Here is a 23514-nt window from a genome sequence, read left to right as displayed (position 1 = left end):
AAATTAGGATAAATTTGTTATTTGATCCCCTCTCCCCCCCCCCTTTTCCCCCCACCCCCTTCCCCGCCAAGAACTGGGACTTGAGAACTCTGGCCTGGATTGCTGTCCTTGTATTCCTTTTGCTTGCTTTGGAGATAAAAGTTTCACAGACTTTTCTGCCTGGCCTGGCTCAGAACTACAGTCCTCAGATCTCAAACTCCAAGGATTATAAGCATGAGCCACTGGCACTTGGCATGTTTAACTTTTTACATGATGACAACTCAGATTTAGTATTGTATATTACTTTTTCTAAATAGTGCCCTTTGTTCCTCTATAGACATTCCAGCTGCAGCTTCTGTCTCCTAGCAGCAGCATTGTCCCAGCATTTAATACAGGAACCATCACACAAGTCATTAAAGTTCTGAACCCACAGAAGGTGAGTAACACATTTGAAGCTAGCTACTATTTGAATAAGACACAAGCTCCTGAAATAAACTTTTTCTTTGTTTCTCTGGGTTCTTCTAATTCAGTCAAAGATTCATGAAAATGCCTGATGCAACTTATTTCTTCTTTTGTAGAATACAGATCAAGCCTAAGATCTCAAGTGCTTTGATGATATCTTATTAAAATGCAACCAAAAAAAAAATTCTTTTTTTTTTTTTTTTGGTTGGTCCTAGGGCTTGAACTCAGGGCCTGAGCGCTGTCTCTAAGCTCTCTTGTTCAAGGTTAGCACTCTACCATTTTGAGCAACATCTCTATTTCCAGTTTTCTGGTATCTCATGGATTTTGCTGCTGGACTGGAGTTGAACTGCAGTCCTCATCTCAGCTTCTTGAGTAGCTAGGATTACAGGGGTGAGCCACCAGTGCCTGGCAAACAAAATTCCTCTATTTTTGATGATTAAAGGTATACTTTATATAGAAGGGGAAGCTTAAACAATTAGATCTATGCAAAAAGTTGAAATCTGCTAGGTACTGGTGGCTCACTTACCTGTAATCCTAGCTACTACTCAGGAGGCTGAAATCTGAGGATTGCAGTTCAGAAAGCCAATCCAAGCAGAAAAGTCTGTGACTCTTATATTCATTTAACTACCAGAAAACCAGAAGTACAGCTGTGGCTCACAGTGGTAGAGCACTAAATTTGAGCAAAAATGTTTAGGGACAGTGCTTAGGCTCCATAAATGACAAAAAAGACAAAGTTGAAATCTGAGGTATGATCTGTTGTAGTACCCCTGTTTATTGCTGTAACTGTTAAATATGGATGGCAAAGATGGATTAATTAACTAACTTACCTAGTACTGGGGTTTGAACTCAAGTCTTATACATCCCAGACAGGCACTCTACCACTTGTGTCAATCACTCCATAGGGCCCCCTTTGCACTCAATTTTTGTTTGTTTGTTTTGCTTTTTGGTGCTGATCTTGTGGGTTGAACTCAGGGCCTGGGCACTGTCCCTGAGCTTTCTGTTGTTGTTGTTCAAGGATAATGGTCTGTTACTTGAGCTTCAGCTCCACTTCTAGCCTTTTGGTAGTTAACTGGAGATGTTAGAAATAAGAGTCTCACGGACTTTCCTATCCAGGGTATCTTTGAACCTCAACCTGGACATTGTGCTTACTCCATAGCTTGGGATAAAAGCAGCTGGTCACTACTACATCTGGTCACTAGTTGAGATGAACTCTCTGATCCCTGATTCTCCTCTCAAGTCGTTAAGATTGTAAACCCAGCCAAGTCATTTTAAAAGAAGCAGTCAAAGCTTTAGAAATTGAAATTAAGCAATATGTTTGCTATATTGTCTCCAAAGAAGTAAATTGGTTTTATTTAATAGTAAGTAAATGGCTGATTTTGAAATAGTTTCTGAAAACAATTTAGAGAAAGTTTTTTTCTTTTCTTTTTCTCTTTTGCTATTGGAATTTGAATGTGGCTTTGCTGTGCCAGACAGACACTTTACTGCCTAACCCATTCCCCAGCTCTTTTTCTTTTTGCTCCGTCAGTCATGGCCTGGACACTGTCCCTGAGCTCTTCAGTTCAAGGCTAACACTACCATTTGAGCCACAGTGCCAATTCCACCCCAGATCTTTTTACAGTCATTATTTTTGAAGTGAATGTCACATTTTGCCTAGGTTGGTGATTCTCCAACTTGGGCTTCCACTGGGTCACTATGCTGGGTAAAAGATTTCTTCACCTTGAAGGATCTCTGGTAATTCTTCATGAAGATTTTATACTTTCCTCCCCTTGTAACATTTTCATTTCCTGTGCTATTTATTTTGAGTAACTGTTGTTAACACAAGCACAAATTCCTTGACCATCTGATACCTGGAATAAAAATTTCCTTCATACATTAATACTTGAAATTTGCCTCAGAAAGCAAAATATATGGGGCTGGGAGCATAGCCTAAAAGTAGAATGAGTGCCTAGCATACACAAAAGCCCCAGATTTGATTCCTTGGTACCACATACTGAGAAAAGCTAGATGTGGTGAAGTAGTTCAAGTGGTAGGGCGCTAGTCTTGAGCAAAAAGTGTCCTAGGACAGTGCCCGGGCCCTGAGGTCAAGCCCTAGGACAGGCAAAAAAAAAAAAAAGTATACTTAATAAGTGCATTCTCTAAAACTATGACTTTCTCTTGTTAATTAGCTATTTCTCTTTTCTGCTTTGGGGACAGAACAAGTTTTATGTTCACATTTAGTATTAGTTTTGTAAACAAATTAACAATACCTGAATACAGAGCATAAGACAAGTATGTGTTTATCTTATTTTTGTAGGGACTTGGAATATAAGAGTTAGATCTTTTCAGAAATACTCAGCAAATATCAGTAGGAAAATGCTCATAAATAGTTATGTCCTTTTAGTATACTTCTAGGTCCATGATGTGTTCTGGAAATGCACTTCATCTTGTTGGCTCCTCGGCTCAAAGCTGGAATAGCTAGAATAATAATAATAGCAAGAATAAAGCTAGAATAAGCCATGCATAGGTGCGGTAGCTCACGCCTGTAATCCTAGCTACTCAGGAGGTTGAGATCTGAGGATCAAGGTTCAAAGCCAACCCAAGCACCAAAGGACCTGTGACTCTTATCTCCAATTAACCTCTAGAAAACAGGAAGTGGAGCTTGGCTCAAGGATAGGGTAGTAGCCTTGAGCTGAAAAGCTCAGCAACAGCACCTAGGCCAATACCCAGGGAAGGAAGGAAGGAAGGGAGGGAGGGAGGGAGGGAAGGAAGGAAGGAAGGAAGGAAGGAAAAGAAAAAAAGAAAGGAAGAAAAAAAAGAGTAAAGCTAAAATAATACTTTGGTAGTTTGCTGTTTGCTGTGTATCATGTGTGTATGGGGAAGCAGGGAGCTTGAACTGAATACTGGGTACATACAGTCCCTGAGCTTTTTTGCTCAAGGCCTGTGCTCTTTTACTTGAACCACAACTTGACTTCCAGCTTTTTTGCTGGCTAATTGAACATAAGACTATCAGATTTTTCTGCCTGGCCTGACTTTGTACTGTTTATCTTGAGATCTCAGCCTCCTGAGTAGCTAAGATTTCAGGTGTGAGCCACTAGTGCCCAGTATTGTATGTTATTTGTAAAAAGTAGCTTTGTTTTGAAGTGTTTTGTGGCTCCCAAGATTAAAAACCACTTGTGGAGCCAAGTATGGTCGTGTAGTCCTGGTTAGTAAGGGGGCCGAGGCAGAGGATAGCTTGAGCCCCAGGAGTTTAGAGCCTGCCTGTGCAAGGTAATGAGATCCTGTCTCTAAAAGAACCAAAACAAAACTTATTTATGGATTGAACCAATAGAGAAATATTTTATTAGAACATATTTATGATTATCTTTTCTTTTACAGCAACAGCTGCGAATGAGGATCAAGCTCACGTATAATCACAAGGGCTCAGCAATGCAAGATCTAGCAGAGGTGAACAATTTTCCCCCTCAGTCCTGGCAATGAGGGTCCAGCACCAGTCTCATTCTTATCCCACTCAATCAAAGGAACTCTGGGAAGGAGGTTGTGATTGCCGGCAAGTCCCCCCCTACCCCCAACTGTACCATGGGCATGAGCAGCAGAAGAGAACTGTTGAGGAGGATTTTCCTGAAGTTACTGCTGACCTTGAAGCATTGTTAAAGACTAGCATCCTCTCCTCCACTGTTGAGGCTGGCTGCTTCTGGAGGCTACTTTGCACTCTTCCTCCTCTTCCCCCCCTTTCTGTACTTCACCCCTCCTACATTTGCAGCCAGAATCAACATTCCCCAGGCTCCTGAGGCAATAAGCAGCTGGTCTGGAGGAAAGGATTGGAATTCATGGCGAGAAAACACTCACCCTGTCTCTGCAGCCAAGAGTGGCCCCTTCTTTTTACTGTTGTTTCTCTGCGGACTGGGCAAGGTGGGGTATTTATTCCTCACTAGCTGGGTTACCATCTTCAGACGCTTTTCACATCTGGCATTTGGAATGGAAATGTAACAATGAACATTAGGGAGCCCTGCCTTTTTCTATTGGTTCCCCCAAGGTTTGAAAGAGGCATTAGGCTCCTGGTAGCCTTTTCTGTGCATTGCTGTAAACACACACACACGTATGTATGTTACCCAGAACTGGTCAGACCTTGAGAGGTTATTTATAAACACTGGACAGATGCAGTTAAAAAGAGCTTTTGTTGAGATTTGGCATGAAGGATATGGTGCTCTATTTGTAATAGAAACTTCCAAGGCTCTTCCAGCTCCCCTTTCTCGCCATTCTCTAGCTGTAGTCCTGAGCATTCTCCATGATTTTCAAAATTGACTCCCCTTCAAATGCAAATGGACATGTTCAAAAAGATACATTAATAGTTCATAACGACCCTATTTTGACCACAAATTTAAAAGTTTCCCCCAAGCCTGTCACTTGTCTGTTTGAACTGTGGTATATGGGTGGAAAGAGGAGTTTACCGGTTTTAAAGAGCAGACTCCTTAACAAAACACCTGTGCTCAGGAAGAGCAGTATCAGACTCATCCTGGAGCATATTGGAGTCATACATTACTCCAGCCCTCCCTTTTTATTTCCTGAGCCTGGCTTGGACCTTGGCATTCCGTTTGAACTCCTCCTTCTAACTGGAACATTTGTGTTGTATCTGTAACACTGGCACTGAAATAAAGACCACACGGTTAAAGAACTCTTCCTATATTGTACTTTATGGTGTTGGAGTGAAGCCTTGTAGCTTCCTTGTCCCTTGTCAAAGGAAGTCTTATGTTCACCATAGGGTTGGAATTCCTTTTTCTGAGGCTGAATAATTGGCCTCTTGAAAGAGACCAATCTCATGAATAATACCTGCATTAAAGACTTGAGCTTCTTAAACTAGTAAGAATGCTGAGCAATTTTTAGAAAGGATTCCTATGTTACAAAAGCTCAAGACTGAATTGCTGGAATGAAGTAACGGTGACTTGCTATGGTACGTGTTGGGTGTCCTATACCTTGGCCAGGTATGCAAGACCACATCTTAAGAAATACACAAACAAGAACAAGTGGGGCTGACCTTTTCAAATGTGTGTAACTGTTACTATACTGTACAGTATGACTACTTTGGCTTCAGTTTTAAACATAAATACTGGTATCTTTTCCACCACCCCCCCATCAAGTCTTTACTTAAAAATCTTCAGTGTCTTGTCAGCCTAGCACTGTATCAGATGCTAGATTAGTGTAATATTTGACAAACTGGAGTTGAACTAAAGGCTCTAAAAGGGAAACTTCCTGGGCTTATTAGTATATACGAATAAAGCTACTGAAACTTACTCTATTGGGTAAATGATTGGCTGAGTTAAACAGGACAATATCTCTTGGTTTCAGTAAATAAGTGTTGGACTTGTGCATATTTCACACAACTGCTCTGCCTGTGCAATGAAAAGTAGCCTTAAGGTTCCATGTAAACTGGTTTCATTGGATGGATATTTAATGCTGTGAAACATGATAGGATTAACATAATATTGATGGATTTCTTGAATAGAATTTGTCTTAACATTCCTCTTTGTGTAGAGGCTTTATTTTCTCCCTTGCGTTTGTAGCTAATTAACCAGCTCAGGTGTGGTTTTTTTTTTTAAATTGTTTTTTTTGTGTGTGTGTTTTTGTTGTTGTTGTTTTTAGTTTGTTTCTTGTTGCTAAAGTGAGTTGAATCTCTCCAGAAATCTGCGCCAAGACTACGGTATAAGACAGTGCCAGATCAGAGTTATGAGGAAGAGTTTATGATCACCCAGGTCTTTGTCTAGAAGGAATAAAATATCATGGCCTTAACACAAAGGGTGCTGTGTAGGGTTGAAGTGATTTCAGAGACTGAGCTTGGTACCACACCTACGGAAGGACTAGCAGCCAAATAAACTGCCTAGGGTACTGATGGTTGTGAAGACTTTCACATGATTGGATCTTGGAAAGCTTCAGTGTGCCTTAGTTTCTAGGATCAGCATTAGTTCTCTTTCTTGGCATTGCAGCTAAAAAGAGAAATCTCTTAATTTCTGTGAACACTTGCACATTTCAGTGATTCCTTTCCCAAATATAATCATTCAAGGGGGAGCAAATTTGAATTGATTTTATAACTTCAGAGCCATTGTAAAGGAGGAATGTTTGGTTTCTGTGACCACAGAATAACCCCAGGGTGATAAGCAGTGAGCCCTCACATAAGTAAGACAATTTCACATGCACTTGTACCTCAGCATTTCCCTTTTGGAGAGTACTTTGTATCCTGTTATTTGCTCCATCCACAAGAAATCTAGGGAGAATTCATCTAAGTAATCTCAAAAAACAAAACTGTAGGAAGGGTGCTTTCTCTGAGAAGCTCCTCCCACATTGCTTTGGTGCTGTTACCTTGAGGTGGTTTGGGTAGTAGTGGAAGTTTTATACAGTCTAGCGATCGTCTATTAATTTTACGGTCTTTCTCATTTAAAGAAACATTCCTTAGTGGAACATTTGAGGGGGAAGCTTTCTTCTTGCTAGGTTAAAGGTGTGCTTTGTACACCTTGTTTGTCTCATTGTATTTGAGGGTAGATGTTTAATAAAATTGTCCAGCACTCAGAGTTTGAGTATTTCCATCTAGTATATGACATCCTTTTCATTTTTGTATCCTTCTAGAAGAGATTGTGAGTTAGGGAAGACTACTTTTGAAGTTCAATTCATTATCTTCTACATTGGAATATAGTTGGGCCATGAGAACTAGGGGGCAGGAGGAAGTTTGAATGTGGATTTTTTTTTTTCCTAGTGAATGTATTTTAACTGTGGTGTCCTGAGCTGAGAGGTAGAGAGCAAAAAGCAGATAATCACAAGCTGTGGTTCAGGAATGGTTGTTGATGTCTTTGTTATTCATTAGTTTGTGAGAGGGGAGGGTCATTGAAGGAAGAATTTGTTCAGAAAGTCCTGAAGTTTAAAACACTTTAGACCAGCTTTGGCTCCGAAGGATGGGGCTGCTGGTAGAACCGGAAGCTGAAAAAATGTTTTCAAAGCATTAGCAGTAAGTGGGTCCCAGACAGTTGTTCCAGACCTTGGAACACTGACATGCAGAAAATGCTGAAGCAGCTTTGTACAGTTGCTTTGCCAGCTTTCATGAGGCTGAGTCTGACTTCAAGATGGAGTGGTGGAACTTGTTTCCTCCCCCCTTCGTCCCACCCCCCATGTGCTTTGTGTGTTTTTTGTTTTCATTTGGGGACTCTCACAGGAAAGAGCTTTGGATCACTTTCCTTTGGGAACTCCCACTGCTATCCTGTAAGGTCCTTTTTCTTCCATAATGTTGTAAGTTACATTTTCATTAAGCCTCATCACATCTTCTTTACTGTAAAAATATTAAAAAGCTGTTTCCAAGTGGAACAGCTAATGAAGTTCTAATTATTGCAGACATATTTTTGAGATGTAAAAAAAATTTAAAATTAAATGATAAGTCTTAGAGGCGAGTGAGGAATAAAATGGATGTAAACATTTACATGGGATGCACTAGAATTCTGCTGTGTGTATTGTCTTTTGGTTGAAACAAATTATGAACAGTGACTGATAATAAAAAGTCAATACTCAATGATTTAAAATTTGCTTCCTTGCTTCTTGCCAGTGAATTAGAAGCCTTGGATGATCTAAATGCACTTGCTAATGTCATTTTTTATACAGAACTATCAGCAAGAAAGGGAAAAAAAAATCTTCAGGGCAGTTGGGAGTTTAAATAAGATTACATTCATGCTTATCTTTTCCACCTAGGTGAGTTCTCCTGGCAAGGTCATCAAAGTAAGATGTGTATTAAGGGCAGTCACAGGGCTTTAATTATAAGCTGCTTTTTGCCAAGCAGTCAAATGCTGTGACTGGGATGGGGAAGGATTGCCCAGCTAAAATGGAGTATATTACATGGTTATTTCACATGAATTTTTGGTTGTTATGTGAATCAGGGTCTCATTGTATGTCCTAGGCTGGGATCTTGAACATAAAATTCAATCTTCTTGTTGGAGATTACAGACATGTACCACCACATTTATAAACTCCGGGGGGGGGGGGGGGAGGAGAGAGAGAAAGAGAGAGGGAGGGAGGGAGAGAGAGAGAGAGAGAGAATGAATGTGTGAGTGTTGGGGAGGAGGGAGAGTATTCCTAGTGAACTTAAGGCCTTCTGGACAGCCCTTTTGGCTTTAGTTTGTTTCCAGATCTGGTTTCGTATTTTTGCCTGCAAGTCTGGGCCTTTTACCTCTTTTCTCCAATCAGCCAGGCTTACAGGTATGTACCATGATGCCTGGCTTTATATGAATTGTTTTTTGGAGGTTGAAAGTTGTTTTTTACTTTTATTTTTAATTACTCTGATGATCTGTGTGTGTCCTTTAATTGAGAAAGGGGAAGATATGACAGTCTCTTGATTGAAAATGAACAGGGTGTTGGCCTTGGTCATTATCTAGTTTATGCAGAAATGCCCTTTGACACTGTTTGATAAGTAACATTTCCATAAACAAGTCTTCTATATGGCTTAGATAAAATTCATCTGTTTCTAATGTTAAATTTAGTTGACAACTTCATCAGCAGTGTAGTTAGATGAAAATGTAACAGCTTCAATGAAAAAGTTTTAACTGGTAAATAGGCACACAATATTTACTTAATAGATAAGTGACTTGTGCTCAGGTTTGAACATTAGTTCAATAGGACCAAGTTATTTGAATCACTTATGAGTGTTTCCATGCTGTGATGTCTTTGCTCCCCCCCCCAACCCCTCATTGCCCTTGTCTCCATATTTGGAAAAAAAAGAATGCTCAATGGGCTAGAGTATAACTTAGTGGAATGATATTTGTCTAGCCTGTGTGAAGCTCTAGGTTTGCCCTCCATATCCTGCTAAAGAAAAAAGAAAACCAACACGTTGAAGCCATGTAAATACTGTATATTTGGAACCAAAATAAATATGCTTAGTATATGACAGAATAGCAATGAATTTAGACCTCCAGATGAGTTTGTGAAGGAATGCAAACTAGATCTAAATACAAGTCTCTGTGGCTAAAGATGTGAAGATTTAGAAAACTCTTGTGTTTGGAGCTGCAAAAGGAAGAAGGATAGGGATTCTAAGGACTTCTACCTCTTGGCATGATCAAAACTGATTTTTATAATGATGAACCTGTGATGAGGGCAGATGAATTTTTGCACCAAAAAATGCCAGAAGAATTTATTTTTAGGGTTAGTCTCAACTGTTTACCATTTCCAGAAATGGTTATATAACCCTTGGCATACATAATACACATTGCCTTCAATTGGGGGAAAGAATGAATATGTGACCTTTGAGACAATATTCAATGTTAATGAAAGTGTAAGTCCTCCTTGGCTGTACTGGGGATTGAATTCAAGGCCTGTGTTTGTACTTGACACATACTTCTAGCTCTTTATTTTTGATAGGGTCTTAGGCCTTTTTAATGAGCCTGCCTGAGACTGCAATCCCAGTCCTCCTGTGTTATATACTTCCTGTATAGTTAGCATTACAAGTGTGCCTCCCACACCTACTTTCCTGGACCTCCTGCTGGGCTAGCTTTGAACCATGATCTTCCAGTCTCCCAAGTAGCACAAGCCACTTCCCCCAGCCTCATTTTGAGTCTTATAAGAGTATCTTAAGGGGCCGGGAGTTTGGCCTAGTGATAGAGTGCTTGCCTAGCATGCGAAGCATGCCTAGCACGAAGACCCGGGTTCGATTCCTCGGTACCACATGCATAGAAAAAAGCTAGAAGTGGTGCAGTGGCTCAAGTGGTAGAGCTTTAGCCTTGAGAAAATCCAAGGACAGTGCTCAGGCCCTGAGCTCAAGCCCATGACTGGCAAAAAAAAAAAAAAGTATCTTCAAAAGTAGCATCATGGGCTGGGAGTTTGGCCTAGTGGTAGAGTGCTTGCCTACTATGCACAAAGACCTGAGCTCAATTCCTTGGTACCACATACATAGAAAAAGCAGGAAGTGGTGCTATGGCTCAAGTGGTGGAGCTCTAGCCTTGAGAAAGCCCAAGGACAGTGCTCAGGACCTGAGTGCAAGCCCAGGACTGGCAAATTAAAAAAAGAAAAAAAGTAGCATTATAAATGATCCCCTGAAACATTTGGCCTCATTACTTTTATTTTCTCTTAAGAGGTACCTTAAGCAATATGAAGTATTAAGTATATAATTTTCAGTGTATCATTTTAGGTAGACTTCTGTTACTGCTGTTATCTAGCAAAGTTAAAACTTTGTTGTCTAGAAGTTAAAACTTTGGTCCTGAGACAAGATCTTTCACTTTCTTGTGATTATTCAGTAAAGAGCTTCTTACTCATGAGAGGTGGAAAAGGTAATGTGTAATACATTAAGAAACAGATTTTTTTTTATTAATCTTGTAATATTTTTTATTTTGGGGGGTTAGGTTTAGGGTTAAGGGTTCATGTTCGATTTAGGGTTAGGTTTAGGATTAGGATTCAGGTTACGGCTCAGGTTAGGATTAGGGTTAGGTGTAGGTTTAGAGTTCGGGTTTGGTTTTGGTTTTGGTTTAGTGTTAGTGTTAGGTTTCTGGTTAGGGTTATGGTTAGGATTTGTGAAGAAACAGATTTTTAAACTGGTCTCTGGCTCACGCCTGTAATCCTAGCTACTCAGGAAGCTGAGATCTGAGGATTGCAATTCAAAGCCAACACGGGTACTAAAGTCCATGAGACACTAATCTCCAGTTAACTACTAGATAAAGGGAAGTGGGCTGTGGCTCAAGGGGTAGGGAGGTAGCCTTGAGCTGAAGAGCTCAGGGACAATGCCCTGGCCCAGAGGTAGGGCAGTAACCTTGATAGAGAAAACTACCCAGCAAGCTCTGAACTGGAACTCTACACTGAGTAGTTCTGAAAATAGTTTCAAAGCAGAATAAAAACTAGGAGATGGTAAACATAAGAGCTTTACTAATGCCAGGCTTGCAGAGGTAAGCTATTTTTCATGTATTAAAATGAGCCCATGAAATAAAGATAAGTAGAAATTAGAATTTTGATCTATGTAACATAACTCATAAAATAGTAACCATACTTTTACAGAAGTATGTGCGATCTGAACCTTTGCCAAATTTTGTCTTGGCATGTATTTTTTTTTCTTTTCTTTTGCCAGTTCTGGGACTTGAACTCAGGGCCTGGGCACTGTCCTTGGACACTTTTTGCTCAAGACCAGCACGCTGCCACTTGAGCCACAGCACCACTTCTGGTATTTTGTGTACCTGGTTCCTGGGAATCAAACCCAGGGCTTCATGCATGCTACCACTAGGCCATGCTCCTGGCCTGTGTATAATGTTTTCAAGATCAAGATTTTCAGAGAAGGATACAGACTACTCTGTTAGATTTGAAACTCTTGTTTTAGGTCTACAATGAGTATATTCTAGATATATAGTTGGTTGGACTAGCCAAATGAAAACAATGGGTAATTAGATGGTACCATCTTAACAACTTGTTAAAAGCTCAAAAAGCTCCTGGTTTTTACTGTTTAATTCCTTACAAGTAGCTTGAAGATTCAACACATGTACATGAACAGAAGAAGCTATACAAATCTGTTAAGACTAGAGAGCTTCTAGGAAAATTTAGAAGAATTAGTGTACTTTTTGGAAAATTGGGAGAGGGATGAAATTTGGAGTTTCAGGCTTGCTTGTACCAAGATTTGATCTCAGGGTTTGTGTTTGCTATGCTTGCTTACAATGCTGGCACTGTAGCTGCATCTGGCCTGACTTTTTATCTTGGAGATGGACAGTCTCACAGGTTTTTCTGTTAAGTCTGGACTTGTGGTTGGGATACCTCCCACCCAGGGCTGAAATTTTCTAGTTTGCAGCCTGCTGAGTAGCTAGGATATGGGCAAGGTATAGATCTAATAATCAGTAGATTTGACATTTGGAATCAAGGCTCCAAAACTGGCCCACGATCCATAGAACTATCACCCCAGGAACTAAACAGAAAAAGAGGTGGTTTTTTTGTTTTGTTTTGTTTTGTTTTGTTTTTTGTGGGTCATGGGGCTTGAACTCTGGCCCTGTGCTTGGGCCTCGTCCCTGAGCTCCTCAGCTCAAGGCTACCACCCTACTCCCGGAGGCACAGCCCTACTTCCCATTAATTGGAGATAAGAGTCTCAGATCTTTTGTGCCCGGGCTGGCTTTGAACCTCCATCCTCAGATCTCAGCCTCCTGAGTAGCTAAGATTACAAGCGTGAGCCACCGTGCCCGAATTAGTTTTGCAAATGATAACATGGCTTACAGACCCTATTACTGCGGGAGGTCAAGAACTGGATTCTAATGTTGCCAGATGAAGGGAATTTCGTAAGGCTGCAGAGGTGGGTGAGGCGATGCTTTTTGTACCCGAGGTTGGTTCGATTTTGCCGAAGAATGCAGCGAGCACCTTCTAAATCAATCAATCAATCGATCCACAAGCCCGTTCTAAGGGGAGCATTCCCTAGGGTCCATCCAAGGGCTCTGCGAGCCGGAGATGCAAAGAGGCAGTGTTGTGGGAGGGGAGGGGGCCGCGCACCCCCTGCCGCAATTGACAGGTACGCACCCCACCAGCTCCCACCTCCCGCCGCTACTTGCAGGGCGGATCCCGCGGCCCAACGCCCTCCCTGCACCCCAGACGCAGGGTGGCTGGCAGCGTTCGGACGACGCCCGCTGCGGTAGCGGAGACTCTGCCCCGCCCGAGTCTCCGAGGTCTTCCCCGCTTGGATGTGGCTAGGCGGCGCCGGCCACGCCGTGAGCCCGCAGCGACGCCGATCCCGCGGGGCCGCGGCCCAGGGGCGGGGCGACGGGCTAGCGCGGGGCGGGTGAAGAAGGCGGGGCTCCAGCCCCCGGGGGCGGGGCTCCAGCCGCTCGCGCGCGCCGCCGAGGCTCGCGCGCCCTCGCGCCGGCCGGGCGTCCCCGTACAGTCTCGGGCGCCGATGGGGGAGGTGGAGCCGGGCCCCGTGGGCCCGCTGGAGCCCCCGGAGCCTCCGGAAACCTCCGCCAGCCGTCGGCCGGGAGGAATCCGGGTCCTGAAGGTGAGGAGACGGGCGAGCTTAGCGGACGGGCCGAGAAGGAACGGGAAAGGGCCAAGGCCGCCCCCGCCCCACAGCGGCGTTCCAGGCTGCCCGCGACCCCCGCCCCACGTCAGTCCCTCGGCTTCGCGGCTCGGCTTCTCCGCTCTCGGCGTGAGGCACCGCGGCCCCCGCCGCGGCCTCCGCACCGCGCCCCCGCCGAGGCCTGGGCCGCCTTCGTTCCCACCGCTGCCCATCCCTGGCCGCGCGCTCCACCCGCCTGGCAGGCCCACACCTCCGGGCCCCGGGCCCGCCGCCGCCGCCGCCCCCCGGCTCCCTCCCCACGCCGGGCCTCCCCGCCGCGCCCGGGGCCCCGGGACCGGCCCCAGGCGGGGGCTTCGCGGCCGGCCTGCCCTGGCGGGTGGGCACAGTCCGCAGGGCTCTCCCCGGACACCTGAAGACATCCCCCCAGCGGGAGGATGGCGGCGGTGATTGGCCCGGCGCCGCGGTGCGCGCGGGCTGCGCCGGCCCGGAGCGGGCACACTCTGCCCTCGGGCTGCACTACCCGAGTTGCCAACCGGCGCCCCGCCTGGAGGGAGAATCCCGGGAGGAGCCGCTTCCCCGGGGCTCGCCGGGCGGGTGGCGGCGGGGCGGAGGGGCGGAGGGGCTGGGCCGCAAGGGGCCACCCGACCCACCATCCGGGGAGACCGTCACGGGGGAGCCGTTATGCAACAGGCAGCTAGCGGGGCTTTTTTGGCAAGCATTGGGGGAGTGGGAGGATTTGAAAACAGATGCAGACAAGGGGCGGTGGGGGGGGAGTGGAGCCTGAAAGGTGGTGACAAGAAGTTTAAAATGCGGGAGATGGGCTGGGGATGGAGGGGAGTGGTTGTGGGTGGAGTTCTAGCCTTTGGGGTGTTAATTCCCGCCCCCCTTCTAGGTCAAATTTGTAAACTAGGTGTCCTTCCTGAGGTGAAATGGAATTCCTCTAGCCTTCTAGAAGAAGAGTGGGCAGAATGGAAAACTTAACCAAGGAAGAGGGGAAAGAAAAATGAGATGTGATACGTTTTAAAAGTAGTGTGACGAGACAATAAAAATGCACGATGTTAAATCTATATTTCAGCGGAGAGTGGTGGAGATGGCTGCGCAGCATTTTGTTATTAAGATTATTAGTAGGACGTCACGACCGTGGCACACAACAGAAATGGAAAGGTGGATTTAATGGACTCCATGAAAGCACCATAAACCAGTACTCGGTGAAATGTAAAAACAATGTTTTCTGTTACCTCCCAGTTTTACTGCAGTGACTTAAAGTAATAACTTTTCAGGGTTTGTCTCAGACCTCTTCACAAACCCCAATATCTATCTTTTGAAATTCGGTTAGTCGTATTTTGGGATATAATTACCCAAAATCTTTTGCATACATAATATGAAAGTCATTCTGGAACCACACAGCATTTGCCTAGTATGCGCAAAGCCCTAAGTCCACAGCCCAGCACGACAAAAAAATGTCACAAGATGTGAATTGTGAATGAACTCAAAACAGAAGTTCAACTGCCCTAACTTATTAGGCAATAGGTGATTTGAGACATACATATTTGTCAGATGTAATATCTTCTGGCAGTTAAAGGATTTTGGCCTTTGGGGGGGGTAGGGCATACTGGGGATTGAACTGTGTGGACCTTATGCTTTCCACTTGGTCTCTACTTCTAGTCCTTGTGGTGTTTTTATCGTTGTTTTGCTTTTGGTTTGAGATGGAGACTACAACTTAATACCTGATGCTTTCACTCATTGGCTAGTGCTCTACCAACTGAACCATGCATATTAACCTCAGCTTTTTTTTTTTTTTTGTCAGTCATGTGGCATGAACTTTGGACCTAGGTGCTGTCCCTGAACTCTTTTTGCTTAAGGCTAACACTCTACCACTTTGAGCCACAGCTCTACTTATGGTTTTCTTTTCCTTTCTTTTCTTTGCCAGTCCTGGACTTGAGCTTAGGGCCTGAGCCCTGTCCTTGGACTTTCTCAAGGCTGGAGCTCTACCACTTGAGTCTCAGCTCCACTTATGGTTTTCTGATGGTTAGTTGGAGATAAGACTCCTTCTCTGCCTGTCTTTGAATCACTATCCTCAAATCTCAGCCTCTTGAGTAGCTAGGATTACAGGTATAAGCCACCAGCACCCAGCCCTGGCTTTTTTTTTTTTTTTCTTGTTCTGAGCTTGAATACAAGCCTGAGCACTGTCCTTGGTCTTTCCCAAGGCTAGAGCTCTACTATTTGAGCCATAGCACCACTTCCAGCTTTTTCTATGTATGTGGAACTGAGGAATCAAATCCATGTCTTCATTCATGCTAGGCAAGCACTCTACCACTAGGCCAAACCCTGGCCCTGGCTTAGAAAAGAAAAGAGAAAGTGTGCGTGTACGTGTGTGTGTGTGTGTGTGTGTGTGTGTGTGTGTGTGTGTGTGTGTGTGTGAGAGGAGAAAAGGAAATGATAACCTTTACTGAAGATAATCTTCTTCTGGTTCCCGTTTTGGAACCATTAGAACAATTCCTGTGATTTAGCTTGATTTTTATTACTAAGTCCTGAATGTGACAAGCTGTCTCTAAGGCCTTTTGACTTTCATTTTACTGCATGTGGTTAACATTTTAACTCTGGAAAGTAAATGGAATGGTTCTGAAGTTTTGTGTGCTCCTTGTATAGATGCTCTCCTAACTAGCAGAGTTGTTGACTCTGTAAAACTGCACTGGAAAAGAATATATAAGTGAGTAGAAAACTTTCTGAACTGGAAAGAATAGTCATAATTGCCCACACATTTTTCTCTTAAAATGCTTGGGATGGGGGAGACTCTTCCAAAGTACAAGGATGTAGCTCTGAGCTGAATGTAGCTCCGTAGTAGAGCTCATGCTTACGATGTACAAGGTTCTGGTTCTAGTCTTCAGTACCAGAAATGCTTTTTATTTTTTTGGTAACTATTATATACCAATCACATAAAAAAAAGACCTAATGAAGCCAGTATAACTTAGCCACACTAGATCAAGGTCTGTCTATATGGGGCATTGAAAATTTTTACTCAATATGTGGCCCTCAGCTCAGTGTGGTGGCATGTACCTTTAATCCCAGCTTCTCAGGAGGCTGACGGAGGAGCCTCAGGAGTTCAAAGCCAGCCTGGATAATATGGTGAGACTATGTTGTAAAACAGATTCCAGCATACGATGGTGGTATGGTGGCTCAAGCTCATAATCCTTAGCTATTTCATAGGCAGAAATGGAATGATTGCCATTCATAGCTAGTTCAGGTAAAAAAAAAAAAAGTCTGTGAGATTCCATCTCAACCATTGGCTGGGTATAGTGGTACACATGTGTTATCCTGGTTTCAGAGGACACACACTGACTGGGTCCTGTGACATGGGGCTATCATTCCCACCAACAGCAAGAAGAATAAACTGAAGAATTACAACCTGGGCCAGTACGGTGGCTCCCGCCTGTAATCCTAGCTACTCAGGAGGCTGAGATCTGAGGATTGTGGTTCAAAGCCAGCCCAGGCACTAAAGTGCGTGAGACTCTATTAACCACCAGAAAACTGGAAGTGGCGCTGAGGCTCAAGAAGAGCTCAGGGACAGTGCCCAGGCACAGAGTTCAGGTCCCACTGACCAAAATAAAAAAGGAGGGACTGGAATGGTGGCTTGAGTGTGTAGAGTACCTGTCTCCTTGTAAGTACAATCATCAGTGCTGCCAAAATAAAAAGAAAACTTCCAAAATTTCCTTAACAAATGGCTGAAATGTAAGTTGGCAGTTTCCTCAGCTATTTCCACAGCTGTGAGGTTACCGTTCTTTTTTTATTTTGCTTAATCTGTAGAAGATATAAAGTTATAACTAATGAATGAATGTCATGAGACTTTTTAAAGCAGAGGTTTTATTAACTTTTTTTTTATCAAAGGAATATTACTTGTGGTCATGTGGTTTTAATAAATACTATTTTTTTTTTTTGTGGGTCATGAGGCTTGAACTCCACTTGGGTGCTGTCCCTGAGCTCATTAGCTCAAGGCTTCCGCCCTATCGCCCTAGCCCTATTGCCCTATCGCTTGTGCCAAGCCCCATTTCCCATTTTCTACAGATTAATTGGAAATAAGAGTCTCAAGTTCTTTAGTGCCGAGGTTGGCTTTGAACTGCAATCCTCAGATCTCAGCCTTCTGAGTAGCTTGGATTATAGGTGTGAGCCACCACGCCTGGCTCTGAAATGTTTTTAACGAAGTGGAATGCACTTCCTCATCCCACCCCATCTATTTCTTTCGAAATATTCGGTATTTATATTTCCAGAGGTGAGCCTTTCTTGTCTTAAGGAATACAGGAACATCCCCTACCTTAAGGAATTTCATATCCTACTAGAACTGAATGTGCAGACTTATTTTTTCGGCTTCTATTTTCACTGTACATTCTCCTGTGTTAATGTATGTGGGTGCTTAATTTGGTTTACTACCTTTAAACTTATCATAGCCCTCTTATTGGCTGTATCTTTTTCTTTTTGAGGGGGGATAAGTCATGGGGCTTGAACTCTGGGCCTGGGAGCTGTCCCTGAGCTCTTCAGCTCAAGACTACTGCCCTATCTCTTGAGCCACAGCACCCCTTCCTGGTTGTATTTCTTAAAAAAGTTGTATTTTTTTTTCTGTCCTGAGACTTGAACTCCAGACCTGGGTGATGTCCCTGAGTCTGTTTGTGCTCAGGGTTAGTGCTCTACCACTTGAACCAGTGTCAGTTCTGGCTTTTTCTGAGTAGTTTATTGGAGATAAGTATCTCACAGATTTTTCTGCCCTGATGGCTTCAAACTGTGATCCTCAGATCTCAGCCTGCTGCGTATTTAGAATTGCAGATGTGAGTCATTGGTGCCAGGCATGTTTTCTGTAATTTTAAGATTTAAAAATAAAACTGAGCTAAGCTTGGATGACTTATGCCTATTATCCTAGAAGCTCAGCAGGCTGAGATCCGAGGATTGTGGTTCAAACCCAGCCTAAGCCTTGAGACTCTTACCTTCAATTAATAACCATAACGCTAGAAGTGAAACTGTGGCTCAAATGGTAGAATGCTAGCCTTGAGGAAAAAAATGCTCAGGGACAGCTCTCAGGCCCCGAGCTCAAATCCCGGGACTGGAACACACACACACAAGTAAAACTCATTTGATGGCTTATGCTAAAAAGTTCTGCTTTCTAGAAAGATATTTAAATAATAAATGTTCTCTTTGTATGATTGTTTAATGTAATGTGCTTAAAGTTGTGTTCCATTTTAGGTAAGTTTGTGATAACAGCTTTTATATAAGGACAAGGAAAATAAAGTAGCTTCAATCTAGCAGTTTCATTGGAATACTAAGTCTAGAAATAAGAAGACAGTTTAGAGGACTGTCATCTGCAGTACTGACTGCTAAGAAGACCTTTCTAATAGTTACCTGATGTGTTGGGCAGTGGAGCAAGACATTCCTGAGAAGAAGAAAGCATTAAGTAATTCAGCAGTGGCTAATAATAGCTGAACAGCCGATGCTATTGTTGCTTTGCTTTGTTTATTCTCCAGATCTTTTTTTTTTTTTGGATCATGGGACTTACCTGACTTATGTAACTATAATCCTTCTGTACATTGCTTTTATAATAACAATAAAAAATTTTAAAGTTCATTTTAAATATTACCATTACTGTCAAATGTTGAATCTCAGTAAAATTAGTATGTATCTTCATAGGTATTTATATTTTCCATAGAGAAATACTAGTAAAAGTGTTTTTTTTAACTTGGCAGCTGATACAGAAGAAAGATTGTAGGGTTCTTGCAAAAAATGAATGCTTTTCTACTCCAGAGTTTATTCAGCTTCTTACCACAGCTAATTGGGTTAAAGTACAGATTGGGTATAAATTCTTGTGATGTCACATGAGTTCTTCATTTTTCTCTTGTAGTCTGTGTTAAGACACTATAATAGGAGACCTGAAAAAGACATATCAAATGATTATAATGTGTGTATATTAGAAGTTATTTCTGCACTATACTAATTCTTTCTAGATAGAAGGGAAGAGTGGGAATAGGAGACATGGAAGGCTCCATAGAGAAAGCGTCACATCTGAGTTGCTTGTTTGTTTTTGCCAGTCCTGGGGCTTGAACTTAGGGTCTGGGCACTGTCCTTGGACACTTTTTGCTTAAGGCCTAGCTCTCTGCTACTTGAGCCACAGTACCACTTCCAACTTTTTCTGAGTATGTGTTACCAAGGAATGGAACCCAGGGCTTCACGCATGCTAGGCAAGCACTCTACCACTAGGCTACACTTCCAGGACCAGAGTAGAGTTTTGAGGAATAACTTGACATTTTAGACAAGTCACAGAGTTGTGGAGTCATTTGTGGTATGGCTAAAATGTAAATTACATTAGGAAACGAAGCTGAACAAAAGTAAGTTGTTATAATTGTCACAGGAAATCTTTTTTCTAATAAGATAAGGTTGTTTATCATAAAAATAGAGTAGATAGCTGTGGCTCATGCCTGTAATCTTAGCTACTCAGGAGGTTGAGTTCTGAGAATCCAGGTTCAAAGCCAGCCTAGGCAGAAATGTCCACAAGATTCTTATCTCTAGTTAACCACCAGAAAATCAGAAATGGCAGTGGCATTCTGGCTCAAAGTGGTAGAGTACTAGCTTTGAGCTGAAGAGTTCAGGGACAATGCCCAGGCTCAGAGTTCAGAGTTCAAGCCCCACCACTGACCCCAAGAGAGAGAGAGAGAGGGGGAAGAGAGAGAGAGAGGGAGAGAGAGAGGGAGAGAGGGAGAGAGAGGGAGTTTTTTGGGACAAGATCTGACTAAGTAGCTCAGGCTGACTTGGAACTCACCATATTCTTTTGCTTCAGCATCTTAAGTGATAACAATATAGGCATGCATCACCTCACCCACTGGGCTGGAAACTTACTATAGTGGTTAAAGTAGTTGTTTTTGTTTTGAGATTGTTTGGCTTCTCAATGTGTATGTGACTTTCTCATAACCTTGGATATAAAGTGGAAAAATAATTCTTGAAACATGCTAGAAATATTTGCAATATTGTGTCAACACTGTATCTGCTTATTTGGACTATGACTTAGAAGGTTAAAACCTTAGAAAAGTTAACAAATTTGTGTAACAACACAACGGGTTGTTTCTGTAAATCAAGCATTGGAAACAAACTAAATGTCATTAATGGGAGAATGGAAACATTGTGGTGAGTTCAAGTGAATGATCTGGCATATTTACATAGATGTCTATTTCTGAGCTAATGTTAAGGTTTAGATAAAGTTTTAAAGTAGCTAAAATGCTATTATAAATACTTGATGTGCTGGGCACTGGTGGTTCACACCTGTAATCCCAGCTATTCAGGAGATTGAGATCTGAGGATCCCGGGTTTGAAGCCAACTGGGCAGAAAAGCTTGTGAAACTCTCATCTCCAATTTCCCAGCATAAAACTGGATTGAAGGTGTGGCTCAAGTGTAGCATGCTAGCCTTGAGCAAAGTCTAAAGGACAACACCCAGATCCTGAGTTCAAGCCCCAGTTTAAGTACACCTGTGCATCTATGCGCAGCTCACACACACATTAATTTATGGTATACATATAAAATAAAAATGTAAAAAGTCCATGAAATGCTAAATGCCAAATACAATACTGTGTTACATTCCTGGAGAGAGAGGAAGTGGAGATTTTGGTGTGGAACCAGGTAGCTTTGGCTGTAAATGTAAGAATTGTACATGCATACAGAATGTTCTTTGGAATAATGAGCTGAACTAAATAGGGAAAATGTTGCAAAAATGGTACAAGTTGGATAATAGGTATATAAGTCTTTTGTTGTTCCTGACAATGTTCTGAAAGCAGGAAAAAAAAAAGGATTAGAGGAGATGATGCCTGGAGGTGTGAATGAAGAGAAAGTTATTGGGCTAAGAATGGGAATGGCAGACAGGAGATCTGGTGGCAGAAGGAGGAGTGTTTGGGCGAAACTGGTGAATATAAAATATAGAGGTGGGCTGAAACATTCTAATCATTTCTTTCTCTTGGTATTTTTTTTAGAGAAATATGAAACGCAATGGGAGCAGAAATTGTTTAAATAGAAGAAGTAGGTTTGGTTCTCGAGAAAGAGACTGGCTGAAGGAAGATGTGAAGAGAGGCTGTGTTTACCTCTATGGCGCCGATACCACCACTGCCACCACAACTACCACCTCTTCCTCCTCTTCTGCTTCCTCCTCTTCTTCCTCCTCCTCAGACTTACATCTTGTCCTTTGCACAGTAGAGACACCAGCATCCGAAATATGTGCTGGAGAGGGAAGAGAAAGTCTTTACTTACAGCTTCATGGAGACCTGGTTAGGTAAGGTGTGAGGTAGATTTTTCCCTTTTTTTCTTTTGAAACCGAGTCTCTCCATATTCCTGAATGGCCTCTTATTCAGTCTCCCAAATAGGATTATAGGTGTGTGCCCAGCTAAGGTTTGAATTTCACCATGATAAATCTACTTCCTTATCAGTAACATACATTCGTTTGGAAATAGATTGAACTGAAACAGATAATGATTACAGAGTCTATAGACTTGAGGAGATTTCTGCTTGAAATGCTGATGTTATGACTCTTTAAGTTGAGAATTTATCATGAAGGAAAATTTGTTATTTTATTTGGAATACATCATACATTAGGTATTTAAACTTAAAAATTTTACCGGTTAATTTTTTTAGATAAGTGTAAATAGAGTGAGATTAAGATGTAGATATAGAGTAAGAAGCAGATAATTTTGTATGTTCCCTACTCCTCAGCTCCCTAGACCCTCTCCCTCCCCCCCACTTTTTCTTTTTTTCTTTTGCCAGTCCTGGTGTTTGAACTCTGGGCTTGGGCACTGTCCCTGAGCTTCTTTTGCTCAAGGCTAGCACTCTGCCACCTGAGCTACAGCACTACTTCCAACTTTTTCTGAGTAAGTTTATTGGAGATAAATGTCTCATGAACTTTTTCCGCTCAGGCTGGCTTTGAACTGTGATCCTCAGATCTCAATCTTTTTTTGTTTTTTTTTTTTTAAATGGGTCCTAGGGCCTGAACTCTGGGCCAGGGTGTTGTCCTTGAGCTCTTCAGCTCAAGGCTACCGCCCTACTCCTTGAGCCACAGCCCCACTTCCAGTTTTCTGGTGATTAATTGGAGATAAGTTTCTTATATTCTTTAGTGCCTGGGCTGGCTTTGAACTGTGATCCTCAGATCTCAGTCTCCTGAGCAGCTAGCATTACAGGCTTGAGCCACTGTGCCCAGCTCAGATCTCAACCTCTTGAGTAGCTTAGCTTACAGGTGAGGTATAATCCATTAGTGAACCCAGACCCTTTTTTTTTTTTTTCTTTTGCCAGTCCTCAGACTTGAACTTAGGGCCTGGGCACTGTCCTTGGACACTTTTTTTTTTTTTTTTTGTGGATCATGGGGTTTGAACTCTGGGCCTGGGCATTGTCCCTTAGCTCTTCAGCTTAAGGGTACTGCCCTGCCTCTGGGTCTGAATGTTGCCCCTGAGCTCTTCAGCTCTAGGCTACAGCCCTACCCCAGAGCCACAGTCCCACTTCCCATTTTCTACTGATTAATTGTAGAACAGAATCTCACGGTCTTTAGTGCCCAGGCTGGTTTTGAACATTGATCCTCAGATCTCAGCCTACTGAGTAGTTAGCATTATGGGCCTGAGCTACCACGCCCAGTGATAGTGACAATTTTAACCTTAGACATCCATAGATTTTCTGTTTTGTTGTTTTAATTTTAACTTCTTTTAATGAATGAAATAGAACATGTTTCCTTAAGCTTAAAAACCATTCAGTTTTTAAGTTTTTATACAGAAACATGAAGAAAATCTCATAGTTGTTTCATGTTGCACAAAAACTCTTTGATTCAACTTTAAAATTTAAGGTCCTTTTTGATAAAAGATCTGAACTAACTAGGAAAAGAAAGAATGTATCACAACATATTAAGGGGCTAACATGACAAACCTATAGCCAATACCATTTTAAATGAGGAAAAAATTTACTCCTGTCATCTGTCTACTCAGGAGTTCTGAGGATCATGGTTCAAAGCTAGCCTGGGCAGGAAAGCCTGTGAGAGTCTTATCTCCAATTAACTTCCCAAAAGCCGGAAGTGGAGCTCTGGCCCAAGTGATAGAGTGATAGCCTTGAG

General features: G+C 42.6%; 2 protein-coding genes across 2 annotated transcripts in view; both read left to right on the top strand.

Moving 5' to 3' along the window:
- Ap1g1 (adaptor related protein complex 1 subunit gamma 1) overlaps positions 1–5092 on the top strand; it is a 68245-nt gene extending 63153 nt beyond the window's left edge. The window contains exons 22-23 of the mRNA XM_090357326.1: positions 317–415; positions 3796–5092. Coding sequence (XP_090213452.1) covers positions 317–415; positions 3796–3897 — 201 coding nt within the window. The 3' untranslated portion in view covers positions 3898–5092. The remainder of the gene's footprint in view (positions 1–316; positions 416–3795) is intronic.
- Positions 5093–13281: 8189 nt separating this feature from the next.
- The window catches only part of Phlpp2 (PH domain and leucine rich repeat protein phosphatase 2), a 66390-nt gene continuing 56157 nt past the window's right edge, over positions 13282–23514 (top strand). Inside the window, exons 1-2 of the mRNA XM_090357325.1 lie at positions 13282–13387; positions 21404–21699. Of these exons, the coding sequence (XP_090213451.1) occupies positions 13289–13387; positions 21404–21699 (395 nt within the window). The 5' untranslated portion in view covers positions 13282–13288. The remainder of the gene's footprint in view (positions 13388–21403; positions 21700–23514) is intronic.

Source organism: Megascapheus bottae, chromosome 24 (assembly GCF_031878675.1).
Source record: "Megascapheus bottae isolate mThoBot1 chromosome 24, mThoBot2.hap1, whole genome shotgun sequence".
NCBI lineage: Eukaryota > Metazoa > Chordata > Mammalia > Rodentia > Geomyidae > Megascapheus > Megascapheus bottae.
This window is presented reverse-complemented; position numbering and strand designations above follow the sequence as displayed.